The following is a 20,145-nucleotide window of genomic DNA, read 5'->3' as shown; positions in this document are numbered from 1 at the left end:
CTGTTTATACTAGATACAGCGTCCGCTCCTGCCAAGCCTCACCTCAGAGGTAGCTGCATCTCAGTCCCAGGCATGGGATCCCTGTATAAACAGCCCCTCTTCCCCACTCCAGAGGTGGTTGCATCTCAGCACCAGGGGAAGGATCCTTATGAACAGCTGGAGATCTCAGTTCTGGGTGATACATCCCTGTATGAACAGCTCCCCACCCCAGAGGCAGCTGCATCTCAGTGCCAGGCAAGGATCCCTGTATAAACAGACCTCATGCCGCACCCCAGAGGTAGTAGCAACAGGTGGGAATTTTAAGGCAAAAGGTCTAGTGCAGAGAAGGCCAGAGAGAGAGATGTAGAAATAGACAGGGAAATGCAGAGAGTCCAGAACTCAGTGTGTCATCCTGGTTTATAACTTCTCCTATTATAATCTGGAACTCAGCCCGGGCCCCATGCACCCCACTGTTCCCAGAGCCAAACCAGCACAGCATGGGAGAAAGGGATGTAGTAAATCCACAGATTGAATTTTATGGAAAGAGGATTTGGCTCTTTCATATCCTCATGCCTGTCAACCTGCACAAGAACAAAGCACTTCCCAGGTTATGCATTTATACAGGGACCCCCTGCCCAGTGCTGAGATGTAGCTGTTTCTAGCATGGTGCACCATGGCCTATTGATACAGGGATCACTCAGCTAGCACTGGAATGCAGCTGCCTCTGGGGTGGGGCACAGGGACTGATTATACAGGGATCCCCCACCCAGTGCTGAGATACAACTGGCTCAATTCAATAATTTTTTGTTGATACACCAGGCTATACAATGGCTACCAAAGTGTAAACAGACAGAGAGAAGCTCAAGAGTTGTGTTGTGTTGTGTGTGTGTGGGTGTTTTCTGGACTCTTGTGTGTGAGTCCTGTCCCCTCCCCAGGGCGGGTCCCTCTCTCCCTTCGCAAGGCACTAATATCTATTCTCTTTCCTCTGCACTCAGCTGCCTCCTCGGCAGTGCCCTCAAACCTCCCGGGACACCGGTCCCAGCTGTCAACCCACCTCCAGCTTCCCCCCGTACCCGCCCAGGATGGACCCCTTGCGTCTGCTCATTTACCTGGGCACAGGTGAGTTGCCAGCCGGTGAGGTGGGGAAAAGCTGGGGCCCTGCGTGCACCTGCTCATTGCCTAACCTTCGGGAAGGGGAAGGGGAGCAGCTGGGCTCTCCGGACTCCTGGGTTCTGCCCCCAGCTCTGGGAGGGGAGTGGGGATACAGCGGGGAGCTCAGAACAGTCCCACAGCCAGGAGGGGCTGGCCCCTCAGCCCCCACCAGTGGCCCCTTCTCCATGGGGAAAACTGTAATATGTGGCTGTTTGACCCCTGCAGCGCTGGCACCGAGCTGTGGATTCAGCGTGGATGTGGAGGGACCCATCACCTTCCAGGAGGCAGCCAGGGGGTTCGGGCAGAGCGTGGTGCAGTTCGGGAGTGCCAGAGCCAGGGGGTAAGGGCCAAACACAGGCTCAGAGCCCTACAGTTACGTGCCTCATATCCACCCCTGAGGGGCCCATCTGGCTGGGCTGCCCTGCCTGGTCCCCACCACCCAGGGGTGACGGGGCGTCCCCTGAGCTGCTCTCTCCCCCACAGGCTGCTTGTTGGGGCCCCGCTGCAGACGGGAGACGTGAATGAAACCGGCAAAGTCTACAAGTGCGACCCGGGCTCCAGACGCTGCCAGGAGATCCACATCCAGCGTAGGGGCACCCTGTGCTGTGGGGTGCAGTGGGTTAGAGCAAGGGGGTCTGGGAACTAGGACGCCTGGGTTCCATCTCCAGGTCTGGGAGGGGAGTAGGGTCTAGCGGGTGAGAACAGGGGAGGCTGGGAATCAGGACTCCTGGGTTCTAATTTTCATGCAACAATTTGCCATCACTTCCCCCCAGTGTGTGTCGGGGGGATGCACAAGGGAGAGGGGGTGCGAAATGACTCAGAGATATGCAGGACTAAACATATCCAGTGACAAGGTTTCTCACCCTGGTGTTGGCGTGTTTCTCCTCTCAGGCCCCCCCGATGCCGTGAACATGTCCCTCGGATTGTCTCTGGCTGCCTGGGGCTCCAAACTTCTGGTAGGTACCGCCCCTTGGGGTGTGGAAGCGGCGTGGTCTGTGGGTTGTACCCAGGGGGTTGGGTCATTCTCTGCCCCTGTCCCCTGGAATTCCACGGGCTTCTCCTCCCCCCAGCAATGGGAGCGGGATGAAATGTCAGCGCCGTGACATCATAGGCCCTGACTGACTGTGCACTCACCACATGCCAGATGGGTAATGTTACCACAGGACTTGAGTGCCTGTGTGCTGCTGTCACCAGGAGGCTCACGGCTGGGTGACACCGGGGGGCGTGAGGGGGGGGATGGGCTGATATCACAGGAGTGGGTGATCTTCCCACAACAAGAGCTCTGTGCACTAATGGCAAGTAGAGGGTGGTCACCGGATGATGTCACCAGATGATGTCACCATGGAACATAGCATTGTTACCATGGTGTGGGATGATTGACAATGCGTGTGTAGCCTAGAATGACTGGGCCATGGCCTTGTGCAGAAGATGGTAACTAGATAACAATGGTGTGACTACAGTGAGGGTGTGATGTTTGTCTGGGGGATGGTGGGACCCAGAATGGTGCACTGAAACAGCAGGGAGGAGGAGACCATCACCATGAAGATAGTGACTGAGACGTGATGTTGTGAGGGATGGGGGTAACCGGGTGACATCGCCATGGAGACAGTGACTGTGCGATGACATTGTGAAGGATGGGGGTAATTGGGCGATGTCACTCTGGGGACAGTGACTGGGCATGGCCATAGCAGGGAGCGTGGTAACGAGGTGATGTCCCCCATCCTCTCTCTGGGAGGCAGGTGCTGGGTCCTGGAGTCCTGTTTGCCCCATGGAGTCCCTGCCCTGGTGGGGCCTTTCCCTGCATATCCATGGGGGGAGCAGACTCCCCTCACCCCCAGTGCTCTTCTCAGGGGGCGCCCAGTGACCCTGTCCCTCTCTCGTGCCCCAGGTGTGCGGCCCCACAGTGCACCGGGCCTGCGGGGAGAACATGTACGTCAATGGCTACTGCTTCCTCCTGGACCAGAGCCTCCAGCAGCGCCAGCGCATCCCGGACACGCTGGCAGGTATGGGGCAGCCCCGGGAGCGGCACCAAGGTGCCACCCATGGGGGGGGCGGGGAACCGGGCTAGATGGGCTTTTTGATCTGTTCTAGCTCTTTCCACTGAGTTTTCTCCATGTTGGTGGCGTTGAGTTAGGACGTATTTCTTTCCTGTCCCTCCCAGAGTGCCCCAGACATGCCACAGACATAGCGCTCCTTGTCGACAGCTCCGGCAGCATTGCACATCAGGATTTTACAAAGATGAAGACGTTTCTCTCCGAGATCATGAAGCGTTTCCGCAGCATCGACACGCAGGTAACGGGCAGAGGCTGAACCCTGACTACGTACCCTGCCCCTCGCAGTCAGTGCTGACCCCAATGCCCCAGTGCGGCGCTAGGGGGCGCTGTGCTGCAGGGAGCAGCAATAGATTTTGCATCCAAAACCAGGAAAAAATTCCTGCAGAACCAGCTACATCCCGACCACCTGCCCCAGCCCTTAACTGAGTTTAATTCCCTCTTTTCTTACCCTCCACCCCGGGGTTGTTTTTCTCTCTTCTCCCCTGTCTCCTGCAGTTCACTCTCATGCAGTACTCGAACAATTTTAGAGAACACTTCAACTTCTTACAGTACAGAAAGAGTCGCGACCCCGATCGCCTCCTCAGGTCGGTCTGGCAGCTCCAGGGGGCGACGCACACAGCCACTGCAATCCAGAAAGTGGTGTAGGTATTGCCCTCCTCCCCATGCTGATTCCACAGGAAATGGGCTGCAAGGACATACAAGTTAAGGGACAGGGACTCGGGATTCCTGGGTTCTATCCCCAGCTGTAGGAGGGGACTGGGGACTAGTAGGTTGAAGCGGGGGGAGAGGGGACTTGGAGACGGGACTCAAGAGTTCTTTTGACAGCTCTGACCCTCTGTTGCTGTGTGACTTTAAGCAAGTCATGTCCCCGCCTTGTGCCTCAGTTTCCCCATCAGTAAAATGGGGACACTGACCTCCTTTGTAAAGGACTTTGAGATCTGCAATGCCAAAGTAGTGGACGAGCGCTAGGTGTTGTTACGTATCAATAACCCTCCGATGCATTCCCCGCCCCCCTTTTCCAGGCGGGAGCTGTTCACCTCTGGGAAAGGTGCTCGGGATGAGGCCACCAAGATTCTCATTGTGATCACAGATGGGGAGAAAGCTGGAGACCCGCTTTCTTATTCAGACGCCATCCCCGAGGCTGACAGAGCTGGAATCATCCGCTACGCCATTGGGGTGAGCCACGGCTGTGCGGAGAACTAGTATGGATCTGAGCCCATGGCCACGTTCCCATCAGATAAGGGAGAAGAACTGACCCAGGGTTGTAACTGGGTCAACATGTGACATTATAGGAGAGCTGGAGCTCCTCTGTTGTTCAGATTGAGCGGCACTGTCTAGTTAAAGGTTGGGTTTTCTGCCTGCCCTGCGGTCCACGTGCTAACTCAGATTGCCATAAAATTTTTAATTCCTCATGGGGACACAGGTTAGGATTAGTGGTCCAAATTTGGGGTCACTTGAACAAGGGGTTCCTGAGATACAGCCCCCCAGTTAAACAGCAAAATCACCAGTTCTTTTTTGCACACACCTGAAACTCAAAAAGTGACTCTGAACCGTCCCAAACTGATCTAAGTAACATGATGTTTATCTCTGCTAGTGCACGGCACCCACTGCCCCTCTGGGGAAGAAGTATTCAAAAGATTATTAATCTTAGACACTGGATGCCTAGAATGGCACTTGCCAAACTGCTGAGCCAAAGAGATTGAAATGAGCATCAAGATCTAGGGCTCTTTTGAAGCAAGAGGGTATTTATGTGGCTCAAGGTGACAGCAGGTTGCCATTCACCCTGAATTGGTCCCGTGCCCTGTGGCTTTGATCCCTATTATTGGCTAACGTTCCTGTCATTCTGCAGTGTCTCCTTTTGGATTTTTTTGCCCTGAGATCAAAATTTCCAGCTGAAGAGCCGTATTTGAAAGGGCTCTAAAAGCCACATGAATGCTCTGAATTTGCGTAAGAGGTGTGGTCAAGGGAATCAGCATTGATTAAACAGACGGCCAATGAAAGACAGTAAAGGAAAATGTAATCGTGTCTCCTCAACAATGGAACTGAGCGTGAACAATAGAAGCTGGGTTATTCCATCAACTTCCTTAATGCAGCGTTAAGATTTCCCAGTGCTGCTTCCTGCCCTTCGTGAACGTGGAGAGCGGCTGCACGTAGGCCTCTGAAATCCATGAAATACAGTTAAGGCAAACACCCTCACAACCTTAACTCTGCCCTCTTTCAGCCATGCCCCAGCACACCAGGAACACACACAGGTCCTTACAGACACTACAGAGCGCTGGGCGCAGAGCACATGAGCACTAGGGGGCCAGGCCCATCACCTTCCCTTTGCCAAGGCAAAACTCGGGTTTAGAGTCATAGATTCCCAGGCCAGAAGGGACTTTTGCAATAATCTAGTCTGATCTCCCGTGTAGCACGGGCCAGAGAACTGCCCCAAATAATCCCTGTTGGAACCAGAACAGATCTTTTAGAAAACCAGCCAGTCTTGAGATAAAAATTACCAGAGATGGAGAATCCACCATGGCCCATGGTGAGCTGCTCCAATGGTTAATTCCCCTCATGGTTAAACCTGACACCATCTTTCCTAACTCAATGGGTGGAAATTCCACTTCCAGCCATTGGATCTTGTTTGACGTTTGTCTGATGCTTCAGTCAGGCCCAGCGGCCAGGAGGGGCCAGACTCCACCTCTGAACCGACTGCACACAACCCACCTAGACCAATGTGGTGGTCCCAGCCCTTCACCACTTCCCCTGAGGTGTCCCCTGGAGACATTGCAGCACTCACCCCTCACTACGCCCTGGAGATTGAGTCATGCAGGGCCCCAGAGTGCTGACAATCCCCATGGCAAGAAAACCCCTGTGCCCCACTGCTGATACAACCGACACAACTCGGTGCTGAAATGAGGCAGGCTCCATAACTCCAGGCATGAGGGCCCCTCTCCTCACATCACAGTGACACTTGTGCCAACCTGCTCCAGCAGCCCCCCAACCCCCACTCACCAGAGCAGCACATGGCGCTGGCTGAGCCGTGCCTCTCTAGGGTCCAGCAGGGCTCGGGATGGGTGGATGTTGGTCCAGGGCTCTCGGCTGTGACTGACGCTCATGCCCTGGTGTCCCCTGTACCTCCCTCTACTCCGTGAAGGTCGGCAATGCCTTCTCCAGCGCTGCTGCCCAACAGGAGCTCCAGGAGATCGCCTCTCAGCCCAGCAACGAGCACGTCTTCTGGGTGGACAATTTTGACGCCCTCCAGGGCATCCAGAGCCAGCTGCAGGAGAAGATCTTCGCCATCGAAGGTACCAGAGCCGGGGGAGGAGCCACACTGGCCCCAGGGCTCTAGAAATGGGTTTTCAAGGCAGAGATGGGACTGGGAGCAGCTGGGAATCCAGAGCTCAAATAGGCCCCAAATATTCTCTCTTTCCCCATCCAACATCTATCTACTGATCTATCTCCATATATCCCCCGAATGCCTTTCTCATCCGGGGGCCACCGGGCAGGGGACTGGCTGGCTCAAGGGGTTGAAGAATAGGATACAGGGACTTCTCTCTAGGGGGCGCTGGATCCAATCCAGTCTCAAGGTGGGGAGAAGGGCTGGCTCAGGGAATGGGACACGGGGCCTTTACTGTCTATGAGGGTCTCTCCTATATCTGTCTGTCTGTCTCTGCCCCCAGGTACCCAGTCCCATAGCGGCAGCTCCTTCCAGCTGGAGATGTCTCAGGAAGGATTCAGCTCCCTGCTGTCCCCTGTGAGTGATGCCTGGCCCCAGGGCGTCTCCCATGGTGCCGTGCGCTGGGGCCCTGACAGCGCTTTCAAGCTAAGAAGGACCTGGTTGGCCTAGTGCTTGCAGGGGAGACAACCCTTTACTAGCCCAGAGTGCTGTGGGAGCAGTGTGGGGGCACCCTCCCCTCCCACTCAGGGTGGGCACTAGGGGGCCCTATGCTGCAGCTGGGACCAGTAGGGGCCCAGTAAGGGGTGCTCACTCCCCTGGCTGTTAGCACTGACCCCAGTGTCCCAGCACGATGCTAGGGGGTGCTGTGCTGCAGGTTCTGGCCTAGTCTAGTAAATACAGTCTGTGCTGTCTGTTTCCTGTAATCAGTCCCCTTTGCCGTGCGTGTCGATTTAGGACGGGCCTGTGCTGGGAGTGGTGGGAGCCTATGACTGGTCCGGTGGGATATACCTGTACGGGAGCAGCGGGGAGCCGAGCTTCATCAATGTATCCAGAACCTCCACTGACATGAATGATGCTTACCTAGGTAAGAACAAACCTACAGAGCTTCCCTTACCTATTTAAATAGCCCCCGTGCCCCACCCCACAGGTGGCTGCATCTCAATTCTGGGAAAATTCTATGCAGCACTGTTGTATGGCTGTTTCCCATCTCACCTCCCCACGTCCCTCTCTTCCTTTGAGGTTATTCGTCTCAGGTCATCACAGCCAATGGGCAGAGCAGCTATGTGGTCGGGGCCCCTCGCTACCAACATGCCGGCAAAGTCGTCCTGTTCAGCCGAGATACCAAGGGCGGGGAATGGACACCTAGATCAGAGCTGTTGGGAGAGCAGGTATGGGGAGCATTACTGATAATACGGAGTGTGGGTGATTTTGACATCATGTAATATTTGTGTTTGGCTTCACCTTCAGGAACGATTCAATCAGAGAGCCTCAGGCAGGGGATAAACTTGACTGGTTTAGAGAATTGCACCGCAGCTGACATTAAGCATCTCTCCCACATCCCACTGTTGTTACCTTCACTTAGGGTCTAGACAGAACTCATGAGACGGATATGGATGGAGGCCCAGACCCACCAAGGGACATAGATGTTGTGATGCTGCAGGGAGGCACCTACCCCTTCCAGCGATCCATGAAGCAGGGAAAGATAGGTGCTCTTCCACCTAGCTCACATGTCAGGCCTCATCCAGTCGGCATGCTGAGAGCCAACAAGATCTTCACAAATCAGTCAAAGGAGATGAGGGAGGGCCTCCCTTATAGCAAATTCATGGCCATGAAAAATGCGTCTTGGACCGTGAAATCTGGTCTACCCTGTGATATCTGGTCTTTTGTGTATTTTTACCCTATACTATAAAAGTATCCTATACTGTAGGGTAAAAATACACAAATGTAAACAACATTTCCCCACCTGGCATTCCCTACCCAAAGGGGGGTCCCAGTATTGCCACCCTTAATTCTGTGCTGCTGCTGGCGGCAGCGCTGCCTTCAGAGCTGGGCACCCGGCCAGCAGCTGCTGCTCTCCGGCCACCCAGCTGTGAAGGCAGCGCAGAAGTAGGGTGGCAATACTGTGACCTCCCACAATAGCCTTGTGACCCCCTTTTGGGTCGAGAGCCCCAGTTTGAGAAATGCTGAATCTTAAGGGCTTTGCATGTTTATATTTTGTCGTTTTAATACATATTCATATTTTGTTACAACACTGTGAAATTTAAGATTTAAATATCTGAAACTGTGAAATTAAATATTTTTAAAATGCTGTGACCGCGAAATGTACAAAACTGGACTGTGAATTTGGTAGGGCCCTACTTATAGCCTGAGGCTTAGAGTCCTCACCTAGGTCACAGGCGACCACTGGTTCAAGCCCTTGCTTTGCTTGACGAGGAAGAAGATTTTAACCAGGTCTCTGCCACCTCTCAGGGAGTGCTCTGACCCCTGGGCTGTAGGGTGGTTCTGATTTGTACATGTTCTGCGGCCCAACTGATATTTAATTAGTCAATTAAAGTGGAACAACTTTAACAGGCGAGACTGAGGGAGCCCACATCAGAATATCCCACAGCTCAGGGGTTAGGGCTTTGACATGAGAACTAGCAGACCCCTGTTCAACTCCTTCTCCTTTGACCACACGTACCAGATGGTGCCCTGCAGGTGGAGTGCCTGTATTCCCCCAGTTGGTGGATCATGCCAGGGTGTGATGGGAAATGGGCAACTGGCTGCTTAGAGTAAGACAGCAGTGTACATGCCCTGCCCTTGAGGCAGCAACATAAGGAGCTTCTACTGCAAAAATTTAGGCACCAATTCAGGTTAGGCACCTATAGGGGTCAGCAGCAGCCATGCAGAGGTTTTGTGGATCACAGTGGCACCTAAGTCTGCGGGTTAGGCACATAAGTACCTTTGTGGATATGAGCCAGAGAGACTCGGGCAAGGAAAAAAAATCATTGCTAGTGATATTAACAGTGTCTGGAAAGGATCACACTACACTAACAAAGTGAATTTCTCCAAGATCTAACTGCCTATACATTCCAGCTGAACAGAACTTATAACAGCAAAAAGAATGAGGAGTACTTCTGGCACCTTAGAGACTAACAAATTTATTTGGGCATAAGCTTTCGTGGGCTAAAACCCACTTCATCGGATGCATGCAGTGGAAAATACAGTAGGAAGATATATATACACAGAGAACATGAAAAAATGGGTGTTGCCATACCAACTATTTTGTAGTGATGATTGATGAGAGTAATCAATTAAGGTGGGCTATTATCAGCAGGAGAAAAAAAACTTTTGTAGTGATAATCAGGAAGGCCCATTTCCAACAGTTGACAAGAAGGTGTGAGGAACAGTTGGGGAAAAATTAGCATGGGGAAATAGTTTTTACTTTATGTAATGACCCATCCACTCCCAGTCTTTATTCACGCCTAATTTAATGGTGTCCAGTTTGCAAATTAATTCCAATTTTGCAGTTTCTCATTGGAGTCTGTTTTTGAAGATTTTTTGTTGAATAATTGTGACTTTTAGGTCTGTAACTGAGTGACCAGGGAGGTTGACAGTGTGGCTGATGTGGTTAGCTCCTATGATGGTGTCCCTTGAATAAATATGTGGACAGAGTTGGCAACAGGGTATTTGCTTCAGCTTGGGGGGCTGTCTGTAAGCGAGGACTGACCTGTCTCCCAAGATCTGTGAGAGTGAGGGATCGTCCTTCAGGATAGGTTGTAGATCCTTGATGGTGCACTGGAGAGGTTTTAGCTGGGGGCTGAAGGTGACGGCCACACTGTCAGGTTCTCGTTCACCTCCACATCTACCAATGTGATATGTGCCATCATGTGCCAGCAGTGCCCCTCTGCCATGTACATTGGCCAAACCGGACAGTCTCTATGCAAAAGAATAAATGGACACAAATCAGACATCAAGAATTATAACATTCAAAAACCAGTTGTAGAACACTTCAACCTCCCTGGTCACTCAGTTACAGACCTAAAAGTCACAATTATTCAACAAAAAATCTTCAAAAACAGACTCCAATGAGAAACTGCAAAATTGGAATTAATTTGCAAACTGGACACCATTAAATTAGGCGTGAATAAAGACTGGGAGTGGATGGGTCATTACACAAAGTAAAAACTATTTCCCCATGCTAATTTTTCCCCTATGTTACTCACACCTTCTTGTCAACTGTTTGAAATGGGCCATCCTGATTATCACTACAAAAGTTTTTTTTTTTCCCTGCTGATAATAGCCCACCTTAATTGATTACTCTTGTTATAGTTGGTATGGCAACACCCATTTTTTCATGTTCTCTGTGTATATATATCTTCCTACTGTATTTTCCACTGCATGCATCCGATGAAGTGGGTTTTAGCCCATGAAAGCTTATGCCCAAATAAATGTGTTAGTCTCTAAGGTGCCACAAGTACTCCTCCTTGTTTTTGCTGATACAGACTAACACGGCTACCACTCTGAGAACTTATAACTGTGGCTCAGTCAGTGAATAAACTTTATTCGTGCTAGCACAACCTCTAAAAAGAATTGCACCACAATTAGCATTCAGCATCTCTCCAAGATCTAACTGCCTAAATGTTCAAGAACACTTACAGCGATAGCGCCACCTGCTGTGCAGCGGGAGGGTGACTCTAAGGATGGAATGAGTATTGGGACTGAATCCTTATCCCCATAGGGTGAGAAGGGTCCCAGTGGGAGAAGAAGGAGGAAGTGACTAAACTGAGGGGGTGGCTTATCTGCCTCTCCAGATTGGCTCGTATTTCGGGGGAACACTGTGCGCTGTGGACCTCGACAGAGATGGGAACACGGACCTGGTTCTGATTGGAGCCCCCATGTACTATACACCTCTGAATGGAGGGCGGGTCTATAACTGCCTGATTAACTGGCCGGTAAGAAAGAGGATTGAGCCAGGGGGAAGATGGATGGCCTGGGGGGTTTTCTTTGCCTGGACTGCCATGGGGTTGTGATGCTGGGACAATTAGCATGGCAGTAGCAGGTGTGGTGCTCCAGGGAGCAGGGTGGGAGGGATCATTAGGGGACGCTCTTCCCTGCCAGTCAGTGCTGGCCCCAATGCCCCAGAGTGGCACCAAGAGGCGCTGTGCTGCAGAGAGATGGAAGGGGGGTCAGTAGGGGACACTCTCTGCTGACAGTCAGTGCTGATCCTTTCCCCATGTGTCTCTTTGGATGGGGCCCGCAGGGGATGACACTGATCTGCACCAAGACACTGCAAGGACAGACGGGGCAGGCGTTCGGGCGCTTTGGGGCCAGCATGTCCGAAATCGGGGACATCAGCGGGGACGGACAGATGGACGTGGCCATCGGGGCCCCCATGGAGAGCAACAATCATGGGGCCTTGTACATCTTCCATGGGGGAAAGGGAGGCCTCAGTCCCCAGTACAGACAGGTGAGCCCAGCTCCTTCGGGGAGGTGTCAATACAAAGTTCTGAAGAGACATCACGGGGCCTCATGGCCCCCTAGTGCCTATTAGCCTGTAGCTGCCCCTTTCCCATTTCTTATCCTCTGGTGTCCCCTAGTGCCCATTATACATTACAGCTGCCCCTTTCCCATCCCTTACTGCTCTCTCTCCCACAGCGCATCGAGGGGTCGCTGTTTCCCAGCGGGCTGCACTACTTTGGCCAGGCCGTCAGTGGTGGGACAGACCTGACAAGGGACGGACTGCCAGACATCGCGGTGGGAGCACAAGGGCAGGTCCTGCTGCTGAGGTGAGTTACTCTGTGTCGTTGCACTGCTCCACGTGGCAGTCACAGATAGTACCAGTACATGGGCAGTGTGTGTGTGTATGTATGTCACTGCTGTCCCCTGCTGGAGAATGGCACAATGACCACTCTGCTGCTCCCTTCTCTGCCCCCCAGCATCTCCTCCAGCAGAGCTGTGTGTCCATAACCCGTCTCCCTGGGGTGCTGTGAGCACATCCAGGCTGGGTGGGAGGCTCGGAGGGGGTCTGGCCCCATTGCAGGGAGCAGCTGGGTGATGGTTCTGTTCCTCCCATGGCAGGTCCCGGCCGGTGCTCACAGTCGGGGTCTCCATTAGCTTCCAGCCCCCCACGATCCCCACCTCGGCCTTCAACTGCCAGGAGCAGGAGCAGCTCAACACAGAGGCCAGCAGGGCAAATGTCTGCTTCACGGTCACTAAGAGCACAATGGACAGCCTAGGTGAGACCAAACCCACCCCCCGCTCCCCTACCCCCCAAGCCAGCCAGTTCCTTGCCCTGGGGTTGGGTTGGAACCAGCGCCCTCTGGGGGGAAAGGTCCCATGTCTCATTCCCCACCTCCCTGAGCCAGCCAGTCCCTCTGTCCTATGGCTGGATTGGAGCTGGTGCCCCCTAGAGGGGAAAGACCCCATGTTCCGTATCCCATTAACGATCCTGCTCTCACGCCTCTGACCCTCATTTCTCCTCTGTGGTAGGCAATGGGATCTCCAGCACCATCCAGTACAGCCTGTCCCTGGACCCCGGGCGGACGAAGATCCGAGCCGCCTTCGACTCCACCGGCCCCGTCCTGAGCAGGGAGCTGCAACTCGGCATTGAGAAGAAATGTGAGACGTATCAGATAAAGTTACCTGTGAGTGTGGGGGGTTCCCAGCTCCTTCCCCTCCCGCTGTGTCTGCCTCTCCAACCCTGCCCCTTGCTCCCAAATCACCCAGAGAACAAACCTCTCTATGGATCCCACCTTTGCTCATGGGTCCCTACGTGTCTCTCTGTCTCCCCAGCTCTGCCCTGAGGACACACTGACCCCCATCACCCTGCGCCTCAACTACACCCTGACGGGGGAGCCCATCGCTGCTGCCGGCCACCTCAGACCCATCCTGAGTGAGGACTCCGCGCTGGTGTCTGCAGGCTTGGTAAGGCCTCCGGGGCCAGGCAATGGTGACTGTCTGCAGAGGTTTTAGTGTGTGTGCTTTTGGTTACAGTGCCTGCGCAGACTGTATCAATGCTTGGTGTTAATGAGTGAGGTTGTGGTGTGGGTGAGTGTTTGAGGTTTTAGAGGTTGTGTTGTTGGTGACATTGTTGATTCAGACTGTGGTGATCTTGGTGAGGTTGTCGGCTGAGGTTGTAGTGATTGTGTTGGTAACATTGGTTTAAACTAGACTGTAGTGGTTGTGATGGCAGTGTGAGGTGAGGTTATAGTGGTTTTGTTGTTGTTGACATTGCTGATTCAGACTATACTGATCTTGGTGAGTTTGTGAGGCAGGGTTGTAGTGGCTGTGTTGTTGATGCTGATGTTGGTACAGAATATATTTGTGGTGGAGGGGAGATTGTAGTGGTGTTGGTGAGTGTTGATTGAGGATGTTGTGGCTGTGTTGTAAGTTACACTGTTGGGACTGTACTGGTAAGGGGTTGCAGTTTAGACTGTAATGTTGCCGGAAGTGTAGTCTTAGGTAGAGTGGGTGAGTTGTTGTGACAGTGTTGGTTCAGACTGTATTGATACTGATCGTGGTTGTGGTTGAGACTATAGAGGTGTTGCTGACAACAGTGGCTGTGATTGCAATGTCTGCATTGTTTGGTATCAGTGTTGTTTCAGGCTACTTTTTTAGTGGTGGTTGATGAGATTGTAACAGTGTTGCTTACAGTGTTGGCTAAGATGGTAGTGGTTATTATTGCTGGTAACTGTGTTGGTTAACACTTTATTGGTTGTTGTGGTGATGACAGAGTTGGTAGTGTGGTTCATAGTGTTGGCAGAGGTTGGTGCAGCTACACCCAAATCAGTATTGGGTCTGGTGGTGGTTGAGGCTGAGAATGCAGTGGTGCCAAGGACAGTGTTGGGGGTGGTTATTGTGGGTGTGTTCATGGTGACGGTGTTAGTTCAGACTGTACTGGTAGTGGTGGTGACAATTAAGGTTGTAGGGTGAGTGACAATGTTGACTGAGTTTTGCTCCAATTCCCTCTCACCCATCCTGCTCCCTGATTCCCCCCCCGCCCCTGGATCTCTCCCTAGCTCCCGTTTGAGAAGGACTGCGGCAGTGACAAAGTCTGCACTGATGAACTACAAATTTCCTTCAATTTCTCAGGGTAAGTCACCCCCTCTGCCTCCTCCCCCACACTCCATGGTGCGGCCTGTCTACTCCATCAGGCCTCAGATCATCATGCCACATTTCCATATGGCTTCTGAGTGGGCACCATTATAGGAAGCTCACAGAGCTGTCAAGGCACTGCCCTGAGAAGCTCACCCCTTTCTCTCCCCCTTAGCTTGAGCACCCTGGTGGTGGGGGTCACCCCCGAACTCAACACCACCATCTCCATCCAGAACCGTGGGGAGAATTCCTACAGCACCACGGTGCAGTTTTTCTACCCGGCTGCACTGTCCTACCGCCGGGTCCTGCTGCTCCAGGTACCACCCAGTCCCCCCAGGAACTGCAGACATGGGGGGCAGGACACAGGGGATGGATGTGAGAGATCAGCTGGTGTAGAAAGCAAGCAGGGGCTCAGTAGGGGGCATTGTACTGCAGGGGGCAGGCAGGAGGCTCAGCAGGGGGCGCTGTGCTGCAGGGAGCGGGCGGGGGGCTCAGCAGGGGGCGCTGTGCTGCGGGGGGCACGCAGGGGGCTCAGCAGGGGGCGCTGTGCTGCAGGGAGTGGGTGGGGGGCTCGGCAGGGGGCGCTGTGGGCCGCATCTCTCACTGGCTGGTCTCCCATGGTCAGTCTAACAGGCGGGCCATGGCCGTTAAGTGCAGCTCGGCCGTGGGCTCCGAGGAGCAGACTCAAAGGAACAGCACCTGCCACATCAACCACCCCATCTTCTGGAGCGGGACCGAGGTAGGGACGGGCCCTGGCCTGTGAACTCCCCAGATCTGAGCCCAACTGGGAGCAGAGAGGGGCAGTTCCCTGGGGTCAGCCCAGCCCATGTCAAGAGATGTGCTGGGGAAAGCGCCCCGGGGAGCCCGGGCAGTCAGTGCAAACAGAGCCCTGAGGTCACTCTGGGGCTGGGGTCAGGCCCTGCCGGGGCTGCAAACCAAGGGCCAGACTTGTGGGATTGGAAATCAGGCCTCACTGGGGGAGAAAATAACAAGTGGAGGGGCTGTTTCCTCCCCCCTTTGGGGTCCTTAAAAGAAGTGACTCGGGGGCGGGGGCGGGGGGGGGGGGGGGACGACCGTGGCTCAGTAAAAGACAAGGGAAAGGGAAGGAGCCAGCGTCATTGTCATGGCTGCCTCCCCCCGCCTTTCCCCTCGGACCCAGCGTGACACCATTGGGCCTTCGTCATCCTGATACTGTTAGGTGTCCTGACCCGACCGGGCCAGGCCCAGGGAGAGGGACCCACCTGCCCCTGCCCCAGTGAGATCCAGACACCACCTGGGACGGGAGACTTTGTCTCCCCACCCCTGTCCCATGGGCTCCTTCCCTTCCCCGCCGTATTTCTTCTTTTCCCGCTCCCCTCGGTCTAAGGAGCATCTGGCTGAGCCGGCCAAGCCTGTGTGTTCTGCTCGCTGCTGGGAGCCTGCACCCAGGACGGCGGCTAAATCCAGCGCCCGCGCCAGCCCGAGGCTGGTACCGCTTGCCAGCTCTCGGCGCGGCTGATCCGGGGTCTCTCCAGCGGGGAGGCTGCCAGCGAGAGGCAGCAGCCGCAGCAGAAGCTACATTTTCTCTCTGTGCTGCTCTTTGCTCTCCCCACTTGTGCCTTTGCCTGGTTGTCCCCTGGAAACCGGGGCTGGACTTTAACCACAGCGCCCAGGCCGGCTCCAGCCCCTCCACTAACCTCCTCTCCTCCCCCAGCGGCCAGTTATTGCGTCCAGAGCCGGTCAGACAATGGGGGGGAGGATAAAACGCTCTCTCCAGCGACAGGCACAGGGCGGGGGGGGGGGGGGGGGACAGGGGGAGGATAAAAACCTAGTTGAACACGTTACATTGCAAAGGCCTTAGCTGATTTCTTCTGTGTCTGTAATAAAAGGATGGTGAATGGGGTGTTGTCACGGCATGAAGTCGGCTGAGGTCTCTGGATACCACATCCCAAACTGTGTTAACGATGTTGGACAGGGACAGGGTCATGTTAACACCTTTGCTTCTCTGGGCCCATTTATTCCATCTAAGTTCATACAACAGTCCCCCTGATCCCCTGTGCCTGCCCCGCCCCCGCAGTCTCTGGCAGTTCCCCAGGCCCTGACTCTCACCCCCCCTGTGTTTTCCAGGCCGTCTTCATCGCCACCTTCGACGTCTCCTCTGAGGCCGACCTGGGGGACAAGCTGCAGATCACGGCCAAGGCCAGCAGGTGAAGGGGGCTGTGCAGGGCCAGGGGGTGGGGTGGCGGCAGTGGGAGGGGGCAGTGCATGGAGCAGGACAGGGCAGAGGCCTATGGTGCAGTCTCCCTGCACAGTTATCTGCCTGTGTCTCCTCACATCTCTCTCCTTTGCCCTCCCCTCCCCGCAGTGACAATGGCGGCCCCATCACCGAGCGCAAGATGCACCAGGCAGAGCTGCCGGTCAAGTACGGCATCTTCATCATCCTCACCAGGTAGGTCAGTGTGGAGACAGATGGGAGAGCGCTCCCTGCTGGGCCCCCTGTTCCCTGCAGCGCAGCGCCCTGTAGCTCTGCATGGGGTCATAGGTGCCAGCACTGATTGCAAGGGGAGAGCGCCCCCTGCTGTGCCCTTCCCTGTAGAACAACGCCCCCTTCTCGACATGACACTCCACCACCACTCTCCAGCCCCATCCATCACACTCCCATCTCTCTCGTTCCTTCCATCCTTTTCCTCGCCCAGCCTCGAGGAGTCGACCAAGTACGTCAACTTCTCCACCGAGGAGGCAGGGACAAGTGTGCCAATGACACATCGGTACGAGGTGAGGCTGGTGGCACAGAATGTGAGCAGGGAGCTGGGGAAGGAGGGAGGGAGTGGAACTGGTTGAATGGGATCTAGTGGATTAAAACACAGAAGGGTGGAGGTGGGGCTGGGCAGGGAGCCAGGACTCCTGGGTTCTAACCCCAGCTCTGGCAGGGAAGTGGGGTCTGAGGGTCAGAGCGGGATCTGGGGATCAGAGCTCCTGGGTTCTCTTCCTGCAGTGCCCTATGGTGAGTCTGTTTCTTTCAGGTCAAGAACCTGCGGCAGCGAAGCGTCCCCATCTCGGTCACGTTCCAGTTCCCCGTGGAGCTGAGCGGGGTCCGGGTGTGGGACGCCTCTGAGGTCGTCCCCTCCAAGGTACCTGCCTCTCCCTGCCCTTGTGCGTGTGTGAGATGGGCCCAGTGACACCTGCTCTGCCCTACAGCGCCCCCTGCTGGGACAGGCTGCTTACAGGGGAAACACACCATGTCCCCACTCCCTAAACCAGCCAGTCCCCTGTCCTAGGGCCGGATTGTATCTGGTGCCCCATAGAGGGGGAAAGCCCCGTGTCCCCTTCCCACCCCTATTAACACCATGTCTCTCTCCCTTCCCAGCCCCAGCTGGCTCAGTGCACCAGTGAGGCTGAAACGCCCGGTTCAAAGGACTTTGTGAAGCAGATGAGCAAGCGCCCCCTGCTGGTGAGTACAGGCTGACGTGGAACCCACCAGCCCCTTCCCCTCTGCACTATCACAGACAATGTGTGGGGCGGGGGCTGGGCTGAGTGAGAGACCCCTGCTATAGACAGACACAGACCCTCATGGCCATGCTGAGCCCCTGCACACCCCCTGCCTCACCCGGCAATATCCTTTTGCCCCCAGGACTGCTCCGTGGCCACCTGTAAGAAGATCCGGTGCAGAATCGCCTCCCTGGAAATGCAGCAGCCGCTGGAGTTCATGATCAAAGGGAACATCAGCTTCCAGTGGGTCTCCCAGGTACGAGAGCTGCCTCTGCCTCCCGGCACCAGATGAGGGATATCCCTGCCCCCTGAGTGAACAACTCCTGTTCCCCTCCCCAGAGGCAGCTGCATCTCAGTGCCGGGCAAGGGATTGCCCTTGTGTGAACAGCCTGTAAATTGCTCTGGGTCCCTCTGGGCTGACGCTCCAGCCTGGTTTGTGTCATTTCCAGTCAGGGACGGTGAATTTCTCTGTTCTAGACTCAGCAGCAGAAAGTGAATCTGGTGAGCGAGGCCCGGATTGAATACGAGGAGAAGAAATACACCCAGAAGGAGGGATTCGTCCAGCGCCAGGTACCAGAGTGACTGCGCCTGGGATAGAGAGAGCATCAGCTAGTGGTTAGAGCTGGGAGCCAGGACTCCTCGGTCTTCTCCCTGCTCTGCAGGGAGAGTGGGGTCCAGTGGGTTAGAAGAGGGAGGGTGGATGGTGTCAGGACTCCTGTGTTCTCTCCCTGGCTCTGGTGGGGAGTGAGACCGAGTGGATACAATGGGGGTGGCGGGGTGCTAGGACTCCTGGGTCCCCATCTCACAGCTCCTCTCCCCCAGGTGCAGACTGTGGTGGAACGCTCTGAGGTCTATAACTACCTGCCCATCATCGTGGGCAGCAGCGTGGGGGGCCTGGTCCTGCTGGCTCTCATCACCGCAGCCCTCTACAAGGTGAGGGAGGCAGGGCTTGGAACACTCCCCCACTGCCCATCACCCTGGGGGCGGGGCCTGTGGCTCTCCCAGCTGGTGGGGGAGGGGAGAGGGTATTTACTTTGGGGGCTCCCAGACTCCATCCCCCCCACCAGGCGTCAGTCCATCTACTTCTGTCCGGCTGGCTCACACCATCTCTCCCCTCTTTTTCCTTCCAGTTCGGCTTCTTCAAGCGCCAGTACAAGCAGAGGATGGAGGGTGAAATGGCCGAGCCGGCCCAGAGCGATGCCTCCCCTCCCCCCGACACCCCCAAACAATAGCTCCGTGCACATCCCCTCCCCATGGGCTGCTCCAGATCCACACACCAAAGTGACATGCTGGAATTGGAACATCCCTTCAGAGCATCCATGGGGAGCTGAGAGCCAGGACTCCTGGGTTCTCTCCCAGCAGCGGGAGGGGAGTGGGGTCTAGTGCATTAGAGCAGGAGGGGCTGAGTCTCTCTCCACCTCAGTTTCCCCACTTGTAACGTGGGGATAATTATCCTGCCATTTTCTATTTATACTGGGAGCTGTTTGGCGCATGGCTTGACTCTCACTGTGAAGATGGCGCTCCCAGAGTGATGGGGCTGCCTTGATCTCAGCTGGGCTCTGTGCGGCACCAGGGTCCCCACCTCAGTCAGGGCCTCGCGGTGCTACAGGGTAACGTCTAATAAAGCCAAGCGCTCGGAGTCATTCGCCTGCCTTGCCTGGGCTGATCACGGAGTTTCTAGGCTACGTTCCAGACAGCTAATAACCCCGCTGCTTTTGCAGTGCTGGCCGAGAGTCACTGCGGCTGCTGAAGGTGGGGGTCACGGCATTGCTCCGTTTGGGGTACACGTCTCTCTCAGATGTCCAACTCAGGCAGACTCGCTGCAGGGAGCTCGCAGTGTGTCGCAGGGGTGCTGAAGGCTCCGTGGTTCAGTCCCAGGAGGTGGTGAAGCCAAGTGGCTCACCCCAGTGAGAGAGCGTGACCTGAATGGGGCTGACACGCGAAGGGCTCCTCCCAGGGACTGTTCCAGAGCCGTGTGAGAGCACCGGGCCTGTGGATCTGTGACACCACAGGCACCGGCTTCCTCCGGGCCCCAGGGGTGCTCAACCTCCCGCTCCGCCCCAGGCCCCGCCCCCACCTGACCCCTTCCCCCCAAGTCCCTGCCCCGCTCCATGCCCGTCCCCACCCCAGCCCTTGTCCCACCCCTACCCGACCTCTTCCCTGCCTCTTCCCACTCCTGCCCCACCCCTGCCGTACACCCACCCCAGCCCTTCTCTCAAGCCCCCACCCTGCCTCTTCCTGCCCAGTTCTGCC

At 55.3% G+C, this 20,145-nt stretch overlaps 1 protein-coding gene across 1 annotated transcript; it reads left to right on the top strand.

The window, feature by feature from the left end:
* The first annotated feature begins 1,046 nt into the window (after positions 1-1,046).
* Positions 1,047-19,544, top strand: LOC135877337 (integrin alpha-X-like). The gene is made up of 30 exons (XM_065402765.1): positions 1,047-1,098; positions 1,357-1,471; positions 1,615-1,718; positions 2,023-2,087; positions 3,020-3,134; positions 3,293-3,423; positions 3,681-3,826; positions 4,208-4,361; positions 6,325-6,475; positions 6,851-6,924; positions 7,303-7,432; positions 7,588-7,736; positions 11,142-11,282; positions 11,591-11,797; positions 11,986-12,116; positions 12,409-12,566; positions 12,820-12,974; positions 13,123-13,254; positions 14,349-14,422; positions 14,600-14,741; positions 15,050-15,163; positions 16,531-16,610; positions 16,769-16,852; positions 17,100-17,178; positions 17,427-17,534; positions 17,771-17,854; positions 18,035-18,148; positions 18,370-18,462; positions 18,715-18,825; positions 19,023-19,544. The coding sequence occupies exons 1-30, from the start codon at positions 1,062-1,064 to the stop codon at positions 19,122-19,124; spliced, it is 3,480 nt and encodes a 1,159-aa protein (XP_065258837.1). The 5' UTR covers positions 1,047-1,061; the 3' UTR covers positions 19,125-19,544.
* The last annotated feature ends 601 nt before the right edge of the window (positions 19,545-20,145 follow it).

The sequence above is a fragment of the Emys orbicularis genome, chromosome 4 (assembly GCF_028017835.1).
Source record: "Emys orbicularis isolate rEmyOrb1 chromosome 4, rEmyOrb1.hap1, whole genome shotgun sequence".
In the NCBI taxonomy this organism is placed as follows: Eukaryota; Metazoa; Chordata; order Testudines; family Emydidae; genus Emys; species Emys orbicularis.
The sequence above is the reverse complement of the archived record's forward strand: the minus strand, read 5'-3'. Positions and strand labels throughout refer to the sequence as shown.